Source organism: Mirounga angustirostris, unplaced genomic scaffold (genome assembly GCF_029215605.1).
Source record: "Mirounga angustirostris isolate CCGP_5_RB_7025 unplaced genomic scaffold, mMirAng1.0.hap1 SCAF_14, whole genome shotgun sequence".
Taxonomy (NCBI): domain Eukaryota; kingdom Metazoa; phylum Chordata; class Mammalia; order Carnivora; family Phocidae; genus Mirounga; species Mirounga angustirostris.
In genome coordinates this window covers 80,684,352-80,707,725 of record NW_026991722.1, presented here as the reverse complement: position 1 = coordinate 80,707,725, position 23,374 = coordinate 80,684,352, and the positions used below count along the sequence as shown (strand labels likewise).

At 45.3% G+C, this 23,374-nt stretch overlaps 1 protein-coding gene across 1 annotated transcript in view; it reads left to right on the top strand.

Annotated features, from left to right (window-relative positions):
- The window catches only part of KSR2 (kinase suppressor of ras 2), a 467,494-nt gene that overhangs the window by 199,147 nt on the left and 244,973 nt on the right, over positions 1 to 23,374 (top strand). The window contains exon 9 of the mRNA XM_064577689.1: positions 7,652 to 8,165. Within this exon, the coding sequence (XP_064433759.1) occupies positions 7,652 to 8,165 (514 nt within the window). The remainder of the gene's footprint in view (positions 1 to 7,651; positions 8,166 to 23,374) is intronic.

The window sequence follows — 23,374 nt, the reverse complement described above, 5'->3', positions numbered from 1 at the left end:
TTATTTCATCGAGGTGAAGCTCACAGAACAATGGCCATTTTAAAGGGAACAGTTCCGTGGCATTTAGTGCATTCACAATATGGTGCAACCACTGCCTCTGTTAAGTTCCCAAACATTTTTATCACCCCAAAAGGAAACCCTGTACCTGTGAAAGAGTTGCTCCGCATTCCTCCCTCCCACCCCCAGCCTCTGGCAGCCATGAATCTGCTTTCTGTCTCTAGAGAATTGCCTATCCTGGACACTTCATAAATGGGATCACACACAATGTGGCTTTTCATGTGTGGCTTCTTTCACTTAGCATAATATGTTTGAGGTGCATCCCAATTGTAGCACTCGTCAGCACTTCATTCTTTTTTATGGCAGAATAATATTCTGTTGTAGGGACATGCCACATTTGGTGTATCCATCTGTCAGATCAACAGACATTGGGGTTGTTTCTGCCTTTTGTTGCCTGGTGTGCCCAGTGCTGCTGGGAACATTCACATCCAGGCATTCAGGTGCCTGCTTTCACTTCCTTTGGGTCGATACCTGGGAGCGGAATTGTAATGAGTGCTCATTTCGTTGTGAGTCTTTGCGCCAGACTGGGAGCATCTTGAGGACGGGGGAAAGACACACACCCAACCCCAGGGGCGGGCACAGCGAGTGCCTCGGGAGCAAATTGGATGAATCCTGGGCATCCAGAATAGATGTCTTCGTCCCCCTCAGTCATCTGCTCATTGGTCTGCGTCATGTGGTGGTCCAGGCTCTGTGCCGATGGTGTGACTCATTTTATCCCATTAACACACTCCTCACTTACCTCGATATTTGCTCATGTCCATTGTCACCTCCTCACCTTGTCTGACTGCGGTAGTCCCCCAGCATTTTTCCCCCAGTACCTGTGCCCATTTTTTTTCCTCCATAGCACTTACTACCCCTGATATGTTATAGACAGTATATTTTATATGGTATCTAATAGATAATATATAGGTTACTTATTTGTTCATTCCCTTTTACTGTTTCCCCAATAAGAACATGTGCTCTGCAAGGATAGGGACCTTGGATTTTTTTTGTATTCATTGCTCTATCCCAGTGCCTCGAACAGTGCCTGGTATATAGAGGCATCCAAATATTTGTGAAATACTCAGATGGATGAATGAATGCATTTCATCCTCACTGTACCCCCAAGGGAACCATGATCATTCTCATTTTACAGACCCCAAGACTGAGGCTCAGAGAGGTCAAGTAACTTACCCAAGTCACAGATCTCTATCAATGGTAGAATCAGAATTGTAAGCCAGATCTCTCAGAGTCCCAATCCCATATATTTTTTCCGGTTCCCAAGGGGCTTACTCCCTCAAATGTGTCTTAGTTAGGTTCGTTTGACAATGAGTTTGTATTTCCTGAGCAAATACACCAATCCAAAGCTTGCCGGATGATGGAGAAGCTGATCTGGGTGGGATTCTGGCTTCCCCCAGCTCTCAGAGCCCTTCAGCGCCTGCAAGCATCAGCTTCTGGGAGGTGCACAGGCATCTGCTGCATGTACACTTCTCAGCACGAGTGCACCTTCTTTAAAGGGGAGATAGCACCGTATCACCACAGGGTTGAAAATCCCAATATGCATAGCTCACAGGTATGGAGTTCCTGCCCTGTGTCAGGTGCTGGGCTAAGTAACCACATCACTTCTTTTTTTTTTTAAGATTTTATTTATTTGAGAGAGAGAGAGAATGAGAGACAGATAGCAAGAGAGGGAAGAGGGTCAGAGGGAGAAGCAGACCCCCCAGTGAGCAGGGAGCCCAATGCGGGACTCGATCCCGGGACTCCAGGACCATGACCTGAGCCGAAGGCAGTCGCTCAACCAACGGAGCCACCCAGGCGCCCTAACCACATCACTTCTGCTATCGCATTTATCCTCATACCATTCCCCTGAGGCAGGTCCCATTGTCCCATCCCACAGGTGATAAAGCTGACTCAGAGAGGTCAGACGAGTGCCCAAGGCCACACAGCCAGTAAGTGGGTAGCCAGACACAGGGCCAAGTCATAAGACTCCAGAGCTGGTTCTTAGTTGCAGGGTTAATAACATATTTGTCTAAATTTTGAGATTTACACGCCACCGTAGTGATGGTGACTTTGGTAGAATGTTCTGGCAAAGTCTGGGAGAAGGGAAAAAGGAGACCCATGTCAGAAATGAGCCCTCGCTCCAGTTTCTATTCCCATTTGGCTCATCCACGATGGCCTGGGGTCCTCAGTAGAGTCCCAGGCCTCTGTCTCAGATATCTCTGGGCCCCGGTTGTGGAGGGTGGCCCAGGCTCTGGGTTGGAATCCCAGCTGCCAGTCCCCCTCTCTGGTGTGATCTTGGGCACATCTTCATCTCTGAATTCACATCCTTATCTATAAAGTAGAGATAAAAATGGCCCTTTGCACACAGAGTCACAAAAATTAGATAAGATGTAAAGCGATCGTAGTGTAACAAATAAAGAAAGCAGATGACAAGTCATTAAATAAGATCTTAATGGCATTTCTTTAAAAAAGATGCACAGAAAACCATCTGGCAGGCTCCACGGCCAAACATTAATAGGGATGGTGGTTAGGCTGTGGACCAACATTGCCTTTTTCCTTATCTGAGTTTTCTAATTTTTCTGTAATGAAGATATAATAACCAAATGAGTAGTTTTAATTAAAAATGGGGCAGTGAGTCAGTGTTCATGAAAGCACTTTGTAAACTGTCAAATGTTCTATAAATTAGCTCTTGTTATGGTCCTTATAGTAATTATTATGGTTATTGCTAGTTGGCCAGGAGCTGGAATTCATTTCTGTCCCTCGTCACTTCCTTGGTCCGTAATTGGAGGGCCCACTCAATCGCCTTCCGCCAGGTCCTGCATTGTCATGCAGTGATCCCCACCGACTTCTCTCCATCTTTGCTGCCACCACCCCTGTGGGGACCAGCGTCATCTCTTGCCTGGAGGCCTGCAAAACCCTTCATGGGCTCTCTGTGTCCACGCAGGATCTTTGAGAAGGGAACTTCATGTCAAAATTCTTACTGGCTTCCCACTGACCTTGGTGTAAAAGCCATACGGCAGTTTGGCCTGTGGTCCCGGTGGCCTGTCCCTCGCCTGTCCCTTTGGCCTCTCTTTGAGCCACTTATCCCATTGTCACCACGCCTTGGGCACACTGCCTTTGAAAAGGCACCTTGAAAAGGGACCTAGGAAGGTGCCTACCCTAACTTAGATGGGTTTGGATCCTGTCCGCTTCGTATTATTTTGACGCTTATGCTTTTATATCTCTTAGCACGGAATCTGTGCCACGCTGCTATGTGCCCTTCCAGTATGGCAAAGGAGTGAAAAATACTCATGCACAATTGAGTTTTTAAACTTTTATTTTTTGGTTTAACTTACACCAGGGCTGAAAACCCCAAGTTGCATTCAGACAGTGGGGATTTTTTTTTTAAGATTTTATTTAAGAGCTGCTCCCGGAGTAGGGAGCCCGATGCGATGCAGGGCTAATCCCAGGATCCTGGGATCCTGACCTGAGCAGAAGGCAGATGCTTAACTGACTGAATTGCCCAGGTGCCCCCAGTGGGGATTTTTTTTAATACTTCCATTTTTTCCCTAATAAACTGTTGCAAGACTTAAAAAATAAAAAAGAGTCCCTTCCTACCTGTATGCTTTTGTCCTTGTCCTCCTCCTCCCCTCACCCTACACCTGCCATGCTCTGTCCTTGGCTCTTGGTGATCCGATCCCCTTCTTGTCCTCGATGCCAGCTTAAATGTCACTTCTTTAGGAGGCTGAGCACTCTACCTAAAGTCAGCCCTGCCCCCAATGCTTTTATTTTTTATTTTTTTCAGTTGAAATTTTTATGGAGCTAATTGTAGATTGACATGCAGTTGTAAGAAACAACACCGAGCGATCTTGTTACCATCTGTTCAGGCTGCTCTAACAAATATCACAGGCTAGGGGGCTTGAACAACAGACATTACTTCTCACAGTGCTGGAGGCTGGAAGTCCAAGATCAAGGTGCTCGCAGATTTGGTTCTTGTTGAGGGTCTTCCTGGTTTCTAGAGAACCACCGTTGCGGTCTCACATGGCCTTTCTTTCCGGGGACCTCCTGTGTGTTCGTCTCTGTGTAAGGGCACCAATCCCATCATGAGGGCTCCACCTGCCCCACCTCATCTTCACCCAATCACCTCCCCAAGGCCCCACCTCCAAATACCATGCAGGTTTCCCCAGCTTTACAAGTACTCCTGTGTGTGTATGTGTGTGTATTTACTTCTATGCAATTTTATCACCTGGGTAGGTTCACGTATCCTTCACCCCGATGAAGACACTGGACAATTCCAACACAACAAGTGTCCCTTGTGTTTGTCCTTTCATGGCCATACCCACCTCCGTTCTGCCTGTGTTCTGCATCCCTAAACCCTGGCAACCGCCAGTCTGTCCTCCACTTCTAAAACGTGGTCATTTCAAAAATGGAATGTGAATGGAATCTTCCAATATGTAACCTGGGGTTGGCTTTGTCTGCACAGCATAGTTGTCTGGAAAGTCACCAGGCTTTGTCTGCTCAGCATAGTTGTCTGGAAAGTCACCAGGCTTTGTCTGCTCAGCATAGTTGTCTGGAAAGTCACCAGACTTTGTCTGCACAGCATAGTTGTCTGGAAAGTCACCAGGCTTTGTCTGCTCAGCATAGTTGTCTGAAAAGTCACCAGGCTTTGTCTGCGCAGCATAGTTGTCTGGAAAGTCACCAGGCTTTGTCTGCGCAGCATAGTTGTCTGGAAAGTCACCAGGCTTTGTCTGCGCAGCATAGTTGTCTGGAAAGTCACCAGGCTTTGTCTGCGCAGCATAGTTGTCTGGAAAGTCACCAGGCTTTGTCTGCGCAGCATAGTTGTCTGGAAAGTCAGCCAGTATGTGTGTGCTCAATAGTTCATTCCTTTCCACGGCTGTGTAGTGTTCTGTGCTTGGCACGCCCCACAGCCTAGTAACCATTCACCATTGCCAATTCTCTTATCATGTCTATTCTGGTCCCCCCCTTTTCCACCCCCTCCAGCACTCAGGCACTCATCCTCCTCTGAAATCCTTTCGTGAGCATGTTTTCTTATCTATCGTGTCTCTCCTGCAGCAGAATGTTAAGTCTAGGGTATCAGAGAGCCTGGCCTGTGTGTGATCTGCTGGGCCTTTCTTGAGCATAGTGCCTGGCGCATTCAGAAACTGTTGGATGAAGGTGTGCCTGAGCCCACAGCGACAGCAGATCTGGGAGAAGTATGCAGTGGCTGAATAAGTGGTCAGGGAGTGACCGGGGGCAAACTTGACTTCTGCAGAATTCATGTATCTCATATAGCGGCTAGCAGTAAAATTGCTTTGTAAGGGAAAGGTTATCCTTGAAAATCCTTTAAATCACCTAGAAACTGCTGGAAGTAGGATCCTTGGAAGCTCAAAAGGTGAGAATTAACTCCTTTGCTTTTCTGGACATTTGAATTGTGGGCTCCACAACCACAGGGGAGTGGGGGGCAAGGCTGCTGAATGGGGATTATGGTGAGAGGGTCACCAAAGGGATTCATTCTCTTTTTGGAGGGGCCAAGGGGAGATGAATTTATGTAAATGACTATGCAGTGTAGTGGGCACATGGTGTAATGTGCATGCGCAGCGCAGCGTGTATAGGATGTAATGTGCATATGATGTAAGGTGCAGAGCGGTAAGGAGTATATGCTGTAAGATGTTTAAGGTGTAATGTGCATGCATAGCGCAGCGTGTATAGGATGTAATGTGCATATGCTGTAAGGTGCCTAAGGTGTAATGTGCACACACAGCGCAGCATGTATAGGATGTAATGTGCATATGCTGTAAGGTGCAGAGCGGTAAGGAGTATGTGCTGTAAGGTGCCTAAGGTGTAATGTGCATACACAGCGCGGCGTGTATAGGATGTAATGTGCATATGCTGTAAGGTGCAGAGCGGTAAGGAGTATGTGCTGTAAGGTGCCTAAGGTGTAATGTGCATACACAGCGCGGCGTGTATAGGATGTAATGTGCATATGCTGTAAGGTGCAGAGCAGTAAGGAGTATATGCTGTAAGGTGCCTAAGGTGTAATGTGCATACACAGTGCGGCGTGTATAGGATATAATGTGCATATGCTGTAAGGTGCAGAGCGGTAAGGAGTATGTGCTGTAAGGTGCCTAAGGTGTAATGTGCATACACAGCGCGGCGTGTATAGGATGTAATGTGCATATGCTGTAAGGTGCAGAGCGGTAAGGAGTATGTGCTGTAAGGTGCCTAAGGTGTAATGTGCATACACAGTGCAGCATGTATAGGATGTAATGTGCATATGCTGTAAGGTGCAGAGCGGTAAGGAGTATATGCTGTAAGGTGCCTAAGGTGTAATGTGCATACACAGTGCGGCGTGTATAGGATGTAATGTGCATATGCTGTAAGGTGCCTAAGGTGTAATGTGCATACACAGTGCAGCATGTATAGGATATAATGTGCATATGCTGGAAGGTGCAGAGCGGTAAGGAGTATATGCTGTAAGGTGCCTAAGGTGTAATGTGCATACACAGTGCGGCGTGTATAGGATGTAATGTGCATCTGCTGTAAGGTGCAGAGCGGTAAGGAGTATGTGCTGTAAGGTGCCTAAGGTGTAATGTGCATACACAGTGCAGCATGTATAGGATGTAATGTGCATATGCTGTAAGGGGCAGAGCGGTAAGGAGTATGTGCTGTAAGGTGCCTAAGGTGTAATGTGCATACACAGTGCAGCATGTATAGGATGTAATGTGCATATGCTGTAAGGGGCAGAGCGGTAAGGAGTATGTGCTGTAAGGTGCCTAAGGTGTAATGTGCATACACAGTGCAGCATGTATAGGATGTAATGTGCATATGCTGTAAGGGGCAGAGCGGTAAGGAGTATGTGCTGTAAGGTGCCTAAGGTGTAATGTGCATACACAGCGCGGCGTGTATAGGATGTAATGTGCATATGCTGTAAGGGGCAGAGCGGTAAGGAGTATGTGCTGTAAGGTGCCTAAGGTGTAATGTGCATACACAGCGCGGCGTGTATAGGATGTAATGTGCATATGCTGTAAGGGGCAGAGCGGTAAGGAGTATGTGCTGTAAGGTGCCTAAGGTGTAATGTGCATACACAGTGCAGCATGTATAGGATGTAATGTGCATATGCTGTAAGGTGCCTAAGGTGTAATGTGCATACACAGCGCAGCATGTATAGGATGTATTGTGCATATGCTGTAAGGTGCAGAGCGGTAAGGAGTATATGCTGTAAGGTGCCTAAGGTGTAATGTGCATACACAGTGTGGCGTGTATAGGATGTAATGTGCATATGCTGTAAGGTGCAGAGCGGTAAGGAGTATGTGCTGTAAGGTGCCTAAGGTGTAATGTGCATACACAGTGCAGCATGTATAGGATATAATGTGCATATGCTGTAAGGTGCAGAGCGGTAAGGAGTATGTGCTGTAAGGTGCCTAAGGTGTAATGTGCATACACAGCGCGGCGTGTATAGGATGTAATGTGCATATGCTGCAAGGTGCCTAAGGTGTATGAATAGGCATGCACGGTACGGCATGAATAGGATGCAATGTGAATATGCTGTAAGATATATTTGCTGTAATGTGCATACACTGTAAGGTGCTTTGTCGTGGCTTATCTGTTGTCTCTCTGCTCCTTTGTTCCAACTTAGGAGGCAACCTTTCCAAACAAGACTGGACCATCCAGTGGCCCACCACGGAGACAGGGAAGGAGAACAACCCTGTGTGCCCCCCGGAGCCCAGCCCGTGGGTCCGCACACACCTCTCCCAGAGCCCCAGGGTCCAGACCAAGTGCATCCAACACTACTCTCACGCTGGCCCCTCGCCCGGGGCCCCCGTGTACACGCATGTGGACAGGCTCACCGTGGATGCCTACCCGGGTCTGTGCCCGCCGCCGCCACTGGAGTCAGGCCACCGTTCCCTGCCCCCGTCGCCCCGGCAGCGGCACGCCGTCCGCACCCCGCCGCGCACCCCCAATATCGTCACCACCGTGACCCCACCTGGTACACCACCCATGAGGAGGAAGAACAAGCTGAAGCCCCCGGGGACCCCACCGCCGTCTTCCCGGAAGCTGATCCACTTGATTCCAGGTTTCACGGCCCTGCATCGAAGCAAGTCCCATGAATTCCAGCTGGGTCACCGTGTGGATGAGGCCCACACACCCAAGTAAGTGTGTTTGGCGGGTGCCCTGGGGCCGCTGAGCCCTGGGGGCGGTCAGGGGCTGCTTCGTGGCCCCAGGACCACCCCGGGTTAGGGGAGCCTCGAATGCACTTGTGTTTTCTTTCTTCAGTTGAATGAGAGGTGGCTTTTCACGGAAGGCCAATGAGAAAATGAATAGCACTTTCCAGAATTGGAAATTTTATGAGATAGATTCTCTAAAGCAGGACTCAGTAAACTATCGCCTAGGGGCCAAATCTGCATTTCTTGCAACGCAGTCAGGTTCACTCCCATGTTCATTGTCCGTGGCTGCTTTCCTGCCCCACGGCTGAGTTGGGTCCAGCCTGCAAAACCGAAAATATTTGCCAGCAGGCCCTTGGGCAGGGAAAGCTTGCTCCTGCCGACTCTATCTTAGCGCTGCCTGTAGAAAGAGGCTGTGAGCTGCATACCTAACCTTACATTTTCTAGTATTGCATTAAAGACAGTGAAAAGAAACAAGTGATATTTTTCTAATATGTGTCATTTAACCCAATATGGCAAAATATTACCATTGCAACATAGAATCGATATAAAATATTAACACTGAAATATTTTGCATTCTTTTTTCCTTATGAAGGCTTTGGAATCCAGCTCATCTCAATTCAGACTCCCTGCACTCTAAGTGTGCAATGGCCCATGGGGCCGTACTGGGCAGCATGTGGGGGAACACGCTAGTGTTTATAATGAAAAGGCATGTCCGGGTCTGCTTGGGGTTGGGAGTGGGTCAGAGAGTGGGGAACTAGACTATCAGAGCAAAGGACTTCACACAGAAGCTTAGGGTGGGCCTGTAGGTGTCCAGGGGGGAACATCATCAAAGTGGGGTGCAATGTGTGCCTGGCTCTGGTTTGGGGGGGATCTTGCTGCCAGTAGAGGGTGACACAGCATCTGCAACTACATATTGGCCTGCAGGAGGGACGGGGAAGCTCTCTGCAGGGCCCCTTGGAGGCTGACGGTGGCCCAGGTCCCTTGTATTCTTTTGAGGCTCTCAGTGTATTGAAAATGGAAGAAATGCTAAACAGGCTTCCAAAAGTGGGTAGCATGTTTTAAATATTTACACTTGAACAAAATTGCCACGAAGGCATAGAACATAAAATGATAATTTATAATCTCACTAGGAGACACCAATAAGGGGTCTGAGTTTGGCAGCTGTTGTGTGTCAGAGCCCTGGACCCCTGCTCTGGGATCCCTGCAGCTAGGATGTGGGGGAGCAATGGGGAGAGTTCCATTGCATTTCTAGCACGTGAAGGCCCATATGGGGGGCTGAGGCCAGCCAGAGACAGAGTGTCTGGCCCAGGCTCCTGTAGGAAACAAAGTGCAGAGGCCCTGGCTGAACCTGATCTTCACTTTGGCTTCCTGTGACATTGCAGAAGCTCTCAGGGATTTTCAGACCCTCACCCCCATAGTTGTACCCATTTACCTTTGACTCAGGCATTTATCCAGAGCTGGCTCTCTGTCCTGGGTAGGTATGTGGAAGGACTCAGGGGGCCTGCCCCAATCTCAGACCTACTCCCTTCCTCCTGTCTCAAGCAATAGAGAGCCCATGTGGCTGTCATCTGTTACTTTTGTGACACGGTCCCAGAAGCCACTGGGACTCACACCTGACCCCTCCTGTTGCTGTCAGTCACCCCCTCGGGGGGTTCAGGGTGACACCTCCCTGCAAGGGTCTTCACTGTTTGAGCCAGCATCTTGTGAGCTCTCATCAGCCTATGCAGGTGGATCTAAGACATCGATTGTAAGTTGCATCCTGAGATAAACGTAAAAAATATGTCTGTCTTAGAACTGATGAAATGTGGTTTGTTCTCGGCTCTGGGCTAGTCAATGGGGGTATAGTGGGAAGCAAAGATATAGCCTTGGTCTCGTGAAGTCTGAGATTAATCAAATAACCACACATAAATATTATAAGACTGTGTCCAGTAATTACAAACAGTGTTAGAGGTTCTAAAGATGCAGGGCAGGGCACCATCAGAGCTTATGACCAGATGGGGCTGATCGAGTTTGAGCTGGCAGGGAGGTGAGTGGGGGAACTAGGGAGAGCCTGGTCTCAGAGAGTTCCCCGAAGTGATGTTTAGACTGAAGGCTAAGGAGGGGTTAAGAGGGTGAAGGGGTAGAAGTGGAGGGCATGGGGAGTATCCGGCTGAGGGGTGGAAGGGGGCACCATACATCTGAGGAATTGACAGAGGGTGACAGAAGTCCTCTATGGCTGAGGGACCAAGGCAAGTGATGCAGGAGGAGACTCAAGAATTAGGAGGCAGAACTCTTCACAGCAGCTCCAAAGTGGAAACAGCCCAGTGTCCGTCGGTGGATGGAAGGATAAACACAATGTGCCCACTCTAGCCAGTGAGATATTATTCAGCCGTCAACAGGAATGAAATTCTGACACATGCTTCAACGTGGATGAATCTCAAAAACAGTACGCCAAGTAGAAGAAGCCAATCACAAAAGGATCCACTTGTTATGTATGAATTCACTTATACGAGGTACCCAGATTTACAACAACAACAAAGAGTTAGGCAGGAAAGCTAGGGGTTGGCAAACTTTTCCCATAGAGGGCCAGATAGTGAATATTTTAGGTTTGGCGGGCCATGTGGTCTGCACCTCTCCCAATGGAGCAGAAGCAGCTGTGGACAACAGGTAAATGAATGGACATGGTGATGTTCCAATAAAACTTTATTTGTAAAAAAAAAAAAATAGGGGCCTGGCTGAGTTTGGTGCCCGAGGCTATAGTTTGCTCTGTCAGAAGCTGTGCTATAGAGAATGATTCTCCCTTATAAGGCACTGGGAAGGTCTTCAAGGTGGAAGGCATGATCACATATGATGGTCACTCATGGTCTGAGGCTGTGGTTTCTCCCAACTGCGCATCTCCCTCACCCCTCCCTGTGCTGACCCCCAGGAGTTGTGGAACTTGAAAGAAGGCTCTACGGACACATGATCTTTGCTCTATAAGGAAGGGGTGAAGTGAGAGAGGCTGACCTTTAGGGGCTTTCTCTAGCTTTATCGACATAGAATATTATGTACATTTAAGGTGTGCAAGATGATGATTTAACACACAGAGGTATTGCAAAATGATTACCACAATAAGGTTAGTTAACACCTCCATCACCTCACATGATTTTTTTTTTTGTGGTGAGCATATTTAAGATTTATTCTCTTAGCAACTTCCAAGTATATAATACAGTGTTGTTAACTATAGTCACTAGGCTGTGCACAGGTCCCCGAAACTTACTCATCTTATAACTAGAAGTTTTCATCTTTTAGCCAACATCTCCCCATTTCCCTCAGCCCCCAACCCCAGGCAACCACATTTGATTCTCCGTTTCTGTTTGATGTTTTTAGATTCTACATATAAGTGAGGTCATGCAGTATTTGTCTTTCTCTGTCTGACCGATTTCACTCAGCATAATGCCCCTCAAGGTCCATCTATGTTGTTGCAAATGGCAAGATTTCCTTCCTTTTTATGGCTGAATAATATTCCATTGCGTGTGTAAGTGTGTGTGTAACATTTTCTTTATCCATTCATCTGTCGACAGACACTTAGGTTGCTTCCATGTGTTGGCTACTATGAATAATGCTGCAGTGAACAAGGGGATGCAGATGTCTCTTCTAGATGGCAACTTCATCTCCTCTGTGTCTATACCCAGAAGTAGAATGGCTGGATCATAGGGTAGTTCTATTTTAATTTTTTTGAGGAACCTCCATACTGTTTTCCATAGTTGTTGCACCAATTTACATTCCCACCAGTGGTACACGAGGGTTCCCTTTTCTTCACATCCCTACCAGAACTTATCATCTCTTGTCTTTTTGATAATACCCATTCTGATGGGAGTGAGGTGATGTCTCATTGTGGTTTTGATTTGCATGTCCCTGATGATGAGTGATGTTGAGCAGCTTTTCATGGATCTGTTGGCCATTTGTATGTCTTCTTTGGAAAAAATGTCTATTCAGGTTCTCTGCCTATTTAAAAATCAGATGATGATGACTTTTTGCTATTGAGTTGTAAGAGTTTCTTATATAATTTGGATATTAATGCCTTATCAGATTGGCAAATATTTTCTCCTGTTCCATAGATTGCTTTTTCTTTTCTTTTTTGCTGTGCAGAAGCTTTTTAGTTTGGTATCATTCCATCTGTTGATTTTTGCTTCTGTTGCTTGTACTTTTGGTATCATATCCCAAGAAGTCACCAAGGAGCTTTTCCCCTATGGTTTCTTCTCAGAGTTATGCTTTCAGGAGTTAAGTTTAAATCTTTAATTCATTTTGAGTTAATTTTTGTGAATGGTATAAGGTAGGGATCCAGTTCTATTCTTTTGCTTGTGAATATTCAGTTTTCCAGTGCCATTTATTGAAGACATTATCCTTCCTCTTTGAGTGTTCTTGGTTCCCTTGTCAAATATTAGTTGACCATATATACTTGGGTTTATTTCTGGGCCTTTGATTCTGTTCCATCGGCCTATGTGTCTATTTTTATGCCAGTATCACACTTTTAATGTGAGCCTTTCCCCAGACCCCTGAGGGATTTACTTTGTCTGGATAAGGTTGAATCACCTACTTTTTCAAGGCCTTCCAAATTGACTCGTCTACCATCAGCTGTTTTAGAAATTGTCTATCAGGATTTAGGCCAAGTTCAGCTTTGTCCATCAGGGTTCTTCTGTCCAATTTAGCAAGTTCACCACTTCCTTGAAGAAGGTACTTCTCCTGGCTCACTTCACAGGATGCTGAGATTCATGGCATGGAAGCAGCAGAGTGGTCAGGTTCTTGGTGTCGAGATGCAGTGTGACCACTTGGCCTTGGACTCAGTCATTAGATCCACAGGGATTTTAAGGTACCTGGCCTTTGGGAATTAAAAAAAAGTCCACGACAGAGACAATGGCACTTTGGACTGTATGGGCAGGGGGAGCAGGGGAAGAGATTCAATCAAATTAGGGAAGGGTTTTCAGAGACACATTAGTTCAGTTGAGTTCCAGTAAGTAGACTGAGAAGAGCCAATATTTGCCTTGGTCTGAGCTAGTCCCAGTTCTGCAAGGGAGTAGCCTTGTGACCTTGGGTTTAATCTGAGTCTTAGTTTTCTCATCTGTGAACCAGAGGGGTTGGAATACGTGTGTGCTATTGAATCCGTGGTCATGACCCATTTGTGGATGGCGGCACCATTTTAATGAGCTGCAACCAGCATTAAGGAAATGAAATAGAATAGCCTAGGCTAGATGTTGGGATGTGTTGCATGTAGTGAGGCTAACTATTAGAGTTGTTTTATGAAACACACACACACATATTTGTGTGTGTGTGTGTGTGTGTTATTCTTACTCTGGGGGCCCTTTCTACTCTGGACGGCTTTGATGTTAGAATAAACCCCATCAGGGATTAGGTGAGAAGGTTTGAGAAGCCAGCCCTTTATCCTGAATTACTCACCTCATTCTGGTTTCATATCTGATTTCTTCTCTCCTTCAACCCTGTACCCTTGCTGGGCATGGTTCTTTGTTACCAACTTGGCTGTCCTAAGTCTACCTTTATTTCCCTTTAATGGATAAAGCAGAGTTTCAGAAGTCACAGGACTTTCTGAACAGATCTGAGTCTTTCAAGACCATTGATTCTTATGCGTTTTCAAGCCCCAAGACCTGGTAGGTTTCAGGTTGGAGGAAGGCTAGGTTTTAGACCTTTACCCTCGGCATACCTATGGTGGTGTGTATCAGATGGTCTATTTGGGTTCCAAGCCTGTCCCTTATAGTATACCATGGGCATTTCTAGAAGAAAGCATGGCAAGAAAAGAAAATATTAGCCATAGCACATCTCTCACCTCCATTGGGAGCCGTGGGATCCTGGAAAATATGAGAACTACTATGACTAGTATTCATTCTCAAAGTCCTATTTACTTTCTTCTTTTCCTTTCCTTTCCTTTTTTTTTTTTTGCATTTAAGTGTGTGGTTTTACTTACATGGCATTATTAAAATGCACACATATACACACATACATACACGTGGGGGGAAAGCCTCCCCCCCCACCCCGGGTAAAAGTAATATGTGATTATTGTGGAGATTGAGACAACACAGGAAACTGATGAAGAAAGGGGAAAGTATATGCTGGTCCTTTGTTTTCTATGTATGTATGTGTATGTGTGTGTATAGAATGTATATACACATAACAAACACACAGAGTGTTTTCTCAACAGAGCTGAAATCATCCCCAGGGGACCAAAAAATCAGTTCTTGGTGGAGGAAGGCAAAAAACCAAAAAACTAAAAACAGAAAAACCCCACCTGATATTACAATAGTTTGTGGCCCTCCAAAGAGCCACTTACATAAACAGATATATGGTGTAATTGTGGTATCAAAATTTCATTAGGGGTGACAATTAGAACAAAGATCCAGAACGTTTCCGTAAAGGATCATACTGAGAAAAAGGTTGAAAAACACTGACATGGCTCTATGGATACAATCCTGTAGATACAGTTATAGACTTAGACGTTGGGGGTTATCAAGAGTCTCTGCAGTGTTCTTACCAGTCTTTCTCCCTCTGGCTCTGTGGCCACACTTACATGGATCAGTTGGCATCGATTCCTTATTTTCAGCCATTTGGAAAATTAAGTCCATGCAATCTCAGGGTTTCTGGTCACCTTACCTTCAGTCCAGGGATTCCATGGTCATGGTATTGGAAAAAGGAAAAACCTAACAATTCTTAGGTGCATTAGGAGTGGTACGTCTTCACATTCATCCATCTGTCTGCCCTCCTGTGACACAAATCACCTGCTTTCTCTTGTCAGAGCATCCGAAAGGGTAAGCTGGATTTCTGAAAACGGATCCCATTTTATTTATTTACTTGTTTATTTATTTATTTGTTTATTTTTTAAAGATTTTATTTATTTATTTGACAGAGAGAGAGAGACAGTGAGAGAGGGAACACAAGCAGGGAGAGTGGGAGAGGGAGAAGCAGGCTTCCCGCTGAGCAGGGAGCCCAGTGAGGGGCTCGATCCCAGGACCCTGGGATCATGACCTGAGCCAAAGGTAGCCGCTTAACGACTGAGCCACCCAGGTGCCCCATGGATCCCATTTTAAATGCATGGGAGAAGCTCAGTATTCAAGAGGAATTTCATTGTGAACCCTCTCCCTTTTTTGCAAATCTTTTTTAAAGGTGATTTTCAATTACAATTTTGTTTTCATAAGAGAAGTCATTTCCAGACACATCTTTATTTTGAAAATACAAGCAATATAAAGTGTAAGCCATACAAGGTCAAAGTCTCCCTTCCCCTTGCCATAGAGAGAGGCTAGAACTGCAGGAATCCTTTGCTGGGAATCCTTGCATAGGGCATATATAATATATTTAGTTTACTTTCTTCATAATCAGAACCACACTCTATACATTTACTAATGTGACGTGACTTTGTCAGTCCTGCATAAACATGAATATTCCATTTACAATGTTCTCACACTTTATTGCTTTTAGAAATTCTTCTATTTTCCCGAAGTACACCTGGAAGGTGCCTTTGTGCACGCCTCTGCTCTCAGACCTCTGTGTTGTTTAGGTATGACACATTGCAGCCCTGCTCTTCTGGGGGAGTGCGTGAAAACCCTCAGGTGGCCAGCGAGCAAGGCAACCAGGCTGAAGGAGACCCACACTCATCCTCATTCTGGTTCCAGCGAATGCAGAATCTGTCCATGGCCTGGGCTGTATCATTTGTAGCCAGTATGAGCAGGCTTTGCTCAACAGCTGAATTATGCGCTTAAGATTTCAGGAGGGATCTTTTTGTTTGTCTTAGAAAACTGATTACAAGTACTCATACTCACTGACACATACCTATAGATCATTGTGCTGATTATTACAACAGACTCTAATGGATTTGTAAGGGCACGAGTGGAGTGATTAGTTTGTATATAATAGTATATTCATTAAAAAGGAAGGCTTCTGCCATGCTCACCTTTTAGGTCTAATTAAGCATTCAGACACACAAGATTACTATAGGTCACACTTGGCATTAGATTGAGCTTGGAGAATGTGGGGTAGCCTCAGGTATCTTTTCTGTGGGTCCTCAGGGGCTACTTTTCCTTTCCCCCACCTCCAAGTGACATTTCAAGAGCAAGGTGATGAGACCCCTGTTAAGGAGGTATGGGAGCGACTGACTTAGGGGCAGTCGCTCTTGTAACAGCTCCATCCACGTAGCTCCCAGGGGCCCTGCAAGGGACATGCGTAGTTATAACAGTCATGCAGCTTAGGGGTCCCCAAGGCTGTGGATCCCTCCTGAGGTATTTCAGTTTCATGGTGAGAACTCCAGTCCATATGCAGTCTGCCAACCAGAGGCAGTTCTACCACGAGCAATGCAGTCTACTAAACAGTTGACGTTTCCACTTTAGGGGTGTTCAGAGGATCAGACCTAGAGAATCAGGCCAAGGTCAAATTCCCATTTGCAGAAGACGAAAAGTGGTGTTCACTCTTTTCCATAGCTTCTCTTTAAAAATCTTATAAGGTGGATTTGTCACCAATTCACACTGAATTTCTTTATTTTGAATTGGTGAGGTCTTTAATGAGATCTTTTGTAATCTATATACTACTATATAATATTTATATATATATATATATATTTTAAAGATTTTATTTATTTATTTGACAGAGAGATAGCGAGAGCAGGAACACAAGCAGGGGGAGTGGGAGGGGGAGAAGCAGGCTTCCCGCCGAGCAGGGAGCCCGATGTGGGACTCAATCCCAGGACCCTGGGACCATGACCTGAGCCGAAGGCAGACGCTTAACGACTGAGCCACCCAGGCGCCTTATAATATGTATATTATATATAATATAATTTATAAATATTTCCAGTAAAATCTATGCTTATCAATTTTTTAAAGTATTGTTACTACTTTGCATAAGAAAGTTTTATCCACAGCCCCATCTTCCTGGCCAGCTATTGACCTAGTGCCCCCTCTCCCAGATTCCAGGCCCCCTTTCCTAGGTCTAGAGCAAGAATAGGCTCCTACCCTCATTGAGACCTCATCCTTCCCCTCAAGCTGCTGAATCTGTCAGTCCTATGATGTGTCCAAAGAGACCCATTTAAAATAAGTCTGGCTTTCTAAATAGCATCAAAACCATCTCCTTGTATTTGCCCCAGAGGCTTATAAAAACACCAGTGAGACATCGTTCATCACTACATTCCTACTGACATAACAGCTCTGAAGTTCCAGCATGAAAAATTAGCTCAGCAGTGTGCTTATTTTGTCAGAAACTGTTGTGGTCAGGTGTGCTGTAAGCTGGGTAGCACAGTATTTTGCCAGAAGTACCTTGTTATTTACAAGGAATAACTGAAGATATTATTCCGGTGAGATTTGATCTGATTATATGTGGAGAAGTTTTTCTTATCTGGCACCTGCCTTTGTCTCCTGTTCTATACACTTTCTTGGGGGGTCCCTAGAGGGACCGAGCCCATGGGGTCAGCCCCATGATGGCACACCTCTCCACTTCATCATACTTCCTGGGATCACCTCCCAAATATACTGCTTGCACCCCCAAAATTTCTCTTAGGGTCTGATTTTGGGGGAACCCAAACTAAAACAGGTAATCATTAATATGGTTGCGTTAAGCTCAATACACATTACATTTCCACTAAATGAAAGGTTTATTGATTGAATGATAACTCTAATAATATGCATGATAGCCATCACTTATTGAACACTTACTGTATGCTGGTACTTTGCATGGTTTATTTTATTTAATCCCATTTTGCAAGTGAAGAAATAGGCTTTAAGAGGGAACATGCTTTGTCCAAGCTCATTCAGACTAAGCACCAGAGTTGCAGCTCGTTCTCACCCAAAATCCATGGGGACACTGGAGGATGGGACAGGTAAGGGCATGGACTCTGGAGCCAGATGGCCTGGGTTTGCATCCTGACTTCACTTCCTAGTTGTGTAACTTTATTCAGGTTTCAATTGTCCCAACGCAAAAGAAAAATGCAGATCATGTGGTGAATCACGTTATCATGACCCCTTAGTTTCCTTTGATGAGGAAGTGCCCCTGGCACATGCTCTATTTTATAGACCATCTCTCAATTTGGGTTTGTCTGATGTTTCTTTATGACTAGAATCAGGTTATACAATTTTAGCAGAGAAGTGATCAGAGCAGGAAATACATGTTGATTTGGCCAATTACTGGTATTGCTAATTATGATCATTTGGTGGAGATGGTTTCTGCCCATTTCTGTACTGTATAGTTAACTATTTTACCCATTGAAGTTAGTATGTATCTAATGGGGAGATACTTGGAAACCATGTAAATATTTTGTTACTCCTCAAAATTCTGCCACTGATTTTAACATCCACTGATGATTCTTGCCTGAATCAAGTATTAATTGTGATGGTTTCCAAATGGTCATTTCTAATTCCATCATTTCTTCCATATTTGCTAGTCGGCTTTCTACTGAAAGGAAAAAACTTCCCCTTCTTCTTTCTTTGTTTATATCCATGTGGCCTCATGGATTCCTACTTAATTCAGTAGGTTATAGTCCCTTACTGTCTCTGTTTATTCTGATGCTCAGTTGCCTTCCATGTGGCCAGCAGAAGCCCCTTCAAGCTGGTTCCTGCATCCTTTAGACATGTTCTTGTCTTTCTTTGAGCATTGCCTTATTTTCTGGCACAAGAAGATGTGGAATCTCTATCTGAAGGCAGGTGTTCTCTCTTTTTTCATGTATAAGATACTATTTGTAAAGAGCTTAGCATTGTGCAAAGTAAGCACTGGCTCTTATTAATATCACTGCTATTATGATGATGTGCTAGCCCTTGACAGACCCTCAGACCTCCTGATCTTCTTCTAGAAGCAGTGGGCAGGCAGGCTCTGCCAGAAAACAGCTGGTTATCACAAAGGCATGCAGTATCTCTTCTTTTGTGGTTCTCAGACCCTTACCTCACTGTAATAGTCCTCAGGGGTTGTCCCCTGAGGGGTGTAATTTTCTGAGAAATTATAAAGTATATAGAAAAATGCAATGACTAATAGAATGGACATTTAGGTCCCGCTACTCAGAATGAATGCATGTGAACGTTTTTTCCTATTTGCTTTGCTGTTTTTTCCCCAACAACAACAACAGCAACAACTAACAGGTGAGGTTGAAGATCCCCCTGAAAACTCACGCCCATTTCTGCTACTTCTTCCCAGAGGCAGCTACAAACCCACTTCAGAGCATGTCCTTCCTGTGTATGGGTCGGTGTTGTTTTGTAGACTTTAAACTTTTCTCATAACTGGTATATAAATATGGATATATCATTGTTACTTGCTTTTCTTCACTCAACATTTTTGGAATCTATTCATGTGATACACACATAGTTTCTAGTCATTTACTTTCATCTGCTGTATAATATTCCATTGTATGGACATGCCATTGTTTATGGCATGATTCTCCTTTTGATGGACATCTTGGTTGCTTCCACGCCTTTACTATTGTAACTGGAGTTGCAGTAGAAATTCTTATACATATTTCCTTGTGCATAGGTATAAGGGTTTCTCTAAGAGGCATCCTTCAAAGTGGAATTGCAGGGCCAATGTATTTATTTAATACATTAAAATTGTATTTTGGGGGAGGGAGGATCTCTTTGAGATTGTAGCACTTTCAAGGATCAAAGGAAGGCTCAGGCACTAAGACTGGGGATGGGGCAGGTATTTTGGTCCCAGTGGATTTTTCTAGAGTCTATGAAATTAGATGGTCTTAGAAGGCTGGTGTTGCCACCTGTTTGCCTTTTGCTCTTGACCATCAGGTAAGTATTCAGAGCCACAGGGGGAAAGCGATTTCCTTCTCTCCTTACTACTTTCTCTTTATCCTAGATGGATGACAAGACCAGGGGTTCTTCTAGAGGAGCTGCCCAGAGGGCCCCGGCACAGTGGCTGAGGTCCAGCCTGCTGGGAGCTAATAGTCTGCACTGAGTTAATATTATTGTCTTTCTTATCCTTGTTTATCACTTTCATTATTATTATTTGGCTGGGATATGCCAGGTTCTATTAAATAGTCCGATCCCAAGTATGGCAGTCTAACCATGTGCCAAAACCCCCTCTTGGGACTCTACCCTGATCCTGTGTCCTGGGCAGGGTTGGGGGCTTATGTTGGCTCCCAGCTCCCCGATGGTGGCTCCCCAGGGCTCACCTTGCCTGATCTCCAGCTGCCTTCTAAGTTGTTGTCCATCTGTCTTATTCCCTAGAATGTCTTCGCCACCACTCTTACTTTGTGAGGGTCCTGCCAGTCTTTCTCAGCACTAGTTTCTTAGTGAGAATTCAATGGACACTTTGTATGCATTTGTTGAATGAATGGGTATTGATAATAATATCAGCATCCGGGGCACCTGGGTGGCTCAGTCGGTTGAGCATCTGACTCTTGATTTCGGCTCAGGTCATGATCTCAGGGTCCTGGGATCGAGCCTCAGTGGGGAGTCTGCTTGAGAATTCTCCCTCTCCCTCTGCCCTTCCCCCCACTCACATGCCGATGTTCTTTCTCTAAAATAAATAAATAAATCTTTAAATAATAATAATATCAGCATTGGTGATTTAGTGAGTGCCCATGATGCCTCAGACATTTTCTTGTTTAATCCCCACAGCACCCCATGTGAGGTGGGTATTGTCATTATCCCCATATTATGCACAGAGAAACTGAGGCTCAGAGAACATGGAGAAATCGCTTAGGGTCGCAGCCACTAAGTGGGATCCAGAGTTCAGATGCAGCCCTGACTCCAAATCCCATAACTGCTGCATCCTACTGCTTCCCAGATAGTGTTGACTTCTGCCCAAGAGAGACTTGGGTTTGAATCCCTGGTGAGGACAGCCCTGGAGAAGGCACAGCTCACTATGTTGTTGTATCTGTGTTTGTGGAGCAATCCATTAGGGCCCTGATTTGGACACTCCGGGACTGCAAGACCCGAGGCCGGCCAGATGACTTTAGGAGGCACATGGGACAACATGAAACCTTTCAAATTATGTCAGCATTTAAGTGCTATTCAAAAAAAGTGTGGCTGACATATCAGATCCAGGATTCATTAGAAGTTGGTGCTTAAGAGACTAGCAAATAATAATAATAGTTTAAAGAACCAGTAAGTAAATAAGGTGGTACTTTGATACCACAGAGCTTCAGAAAGCAGTTCAGACCATGAATAAAGTTTGGGAAATACCACCTCAAAGTTATCTTCCTACCACAAAAGGTCAGATTTAACCTTCAAAAGTGGATGAAACACACAAGTTCACAGAGGTAGGAGGAAGAGTTGTAGATGGAAGAGTTTGCATAACAGGTGAGGTGTGAAGTTTCTCCTGTGGTTCTCCACTTTGTTAATTTCCATGCCTCCCTCTGAGCTGCGGAGCCTGGTTCTTAGAGGGGGAGCGCCCTCCTACTCTGGAATGAGCTTGTTGGAAATCTCCCCTTTGTGGAAACATATCCATACCCCTTATTAGTTTTTAAAACTCTCCGGGTGAGATGAAGATGATGATGGAATTTGTTCACATGGAACATGAATCCAACAAATATTTGCCGGGCCCCTACTGTGGACCAGGCACTGGGATAAGAATAGGGATATGGAGATGAATGTGGAGGCAGATTCCCCTGGTCAGCATCGGAAGTACCAGAATAGAGGCAGACGTAGAATTTACACATTTGATTACTTTACATGTTTGAACAAGGGGGTGTTTATTTTTCCTGAGCAGAAGGAAACAATGCCAAGGCACGCAGAAATGAGCAAGTGAAATTTTAACGGGACCTCGTGGGGATGTATTTGAGTTTGGCTGGGTACAGAGGGGGGGAGTTGGGGAGACATTTCAGTACCCATTTCAACCTGGTTCAACTATGGTTAAATGGCCAAAGGGAAGGTTGGTGTATCTGCTAAATCTAAGGCTGGCCGTTCCCCGTCTAGTCCCAGGGGCAGGCATTTTCTCGCAGACCCCGGTAGGAGTTCAGAATCCTTCTCAACACAACATTCTGGGAAAGTTGCTATCAGTCCATCAAAAGTGGAATGTTTGATGAATATCTGATTTCTTGTCTTTTCCCAGAGCCCTCATTCTATAGGTTAGGACAAATGGTTCTTCTCTTGATGGGGAGGTGACTTAGAATGTGAAACTAAGCTAGAGGTAAGAAAGAACCGGAGGGAGAGGGTCATCCTTAAGCTGGTAAACATATTTTTTTAGCTACTATTTAGGGCACCCTGTGGTTTTATGGCACTGTGATTATCTCATAGATGCACGTTCCCCAAATCATCCAGCAGCATGATGCTACAGGCCTGTTGTTTATGCAAACTGCAGAATGCTTCACCCCGAGTGAAACACTATAGTTTGCATAGGGCTGGTATCTTGAATGCATAATTATAGTGATTGTTATTACCCTGATAAAAGGAAAAACGTGAGAAGTAGATTCGGGTTTGAGGTGCCTAGACATAAGCACCTGTCTCGCATACAGGACACTGCAGGGTTTCCCGAGAGACTTCATTCATCAAGTAGAATTTATGGTTTCTTTTTATCTATCCTTGTGGTAATCATGTGGAGTTTTTCGCTTCTCCTGCTTCCCTCCCTTTGCTGTGCTCTGGCAGGTGCCAGCCTTCCGGGAGGGAATGTCACTTGGTTGGCAAATTAAATGCCCCAAATCTACTCGCTTCAGAGGGTAGTGCCATTTCTGGAAAGCAAAGGCACCGCTCTCTATCTTGATATTTGACCTCATTGATGGAATTTGAAATGTAGCCTTTTAGTGTGATAAATGGGGAGACATACAAATTCCTCCCAGGGCCACCTTCTCCACTGTGCTTTGGTTCCTGGATGGCAACCTGAGGGCAGCTGCCCAGCACTTTGATTTAAGATAATGGGGGGCCTGCCTGGGGGCATGACACCAGCATCACGTGGAGTGGTCGCACCGAGGCAGGCAGTCAGTGAGGCCTTTGAAAGCCAAGGCAGAGGTTGGGAGCAAGGCTGGGGACAGCTGAGACCACAGAAATGCCTCCAGAACCTAGAGGCCATGATGGAGAAGCTATTCAAGGCCAAGTGTGTAGCCTCAGCATCCCAGTTGGAAGGTAGCCACGGAACAGTCATGACCACCCTATTAAACAGGGCTCTTCTATGTTCCTTATTAGGTCAGGGGCCAGTCCTTTGTCCACCCCAGAGTGAAATCTGGCCCCACCTGTAACTCTGTACTGTTATAAGCCAGATGGGAGGCTTTGATGATTGAGTTTTATTTCATTCATTCATTCCTTCATTCATGGGTCATA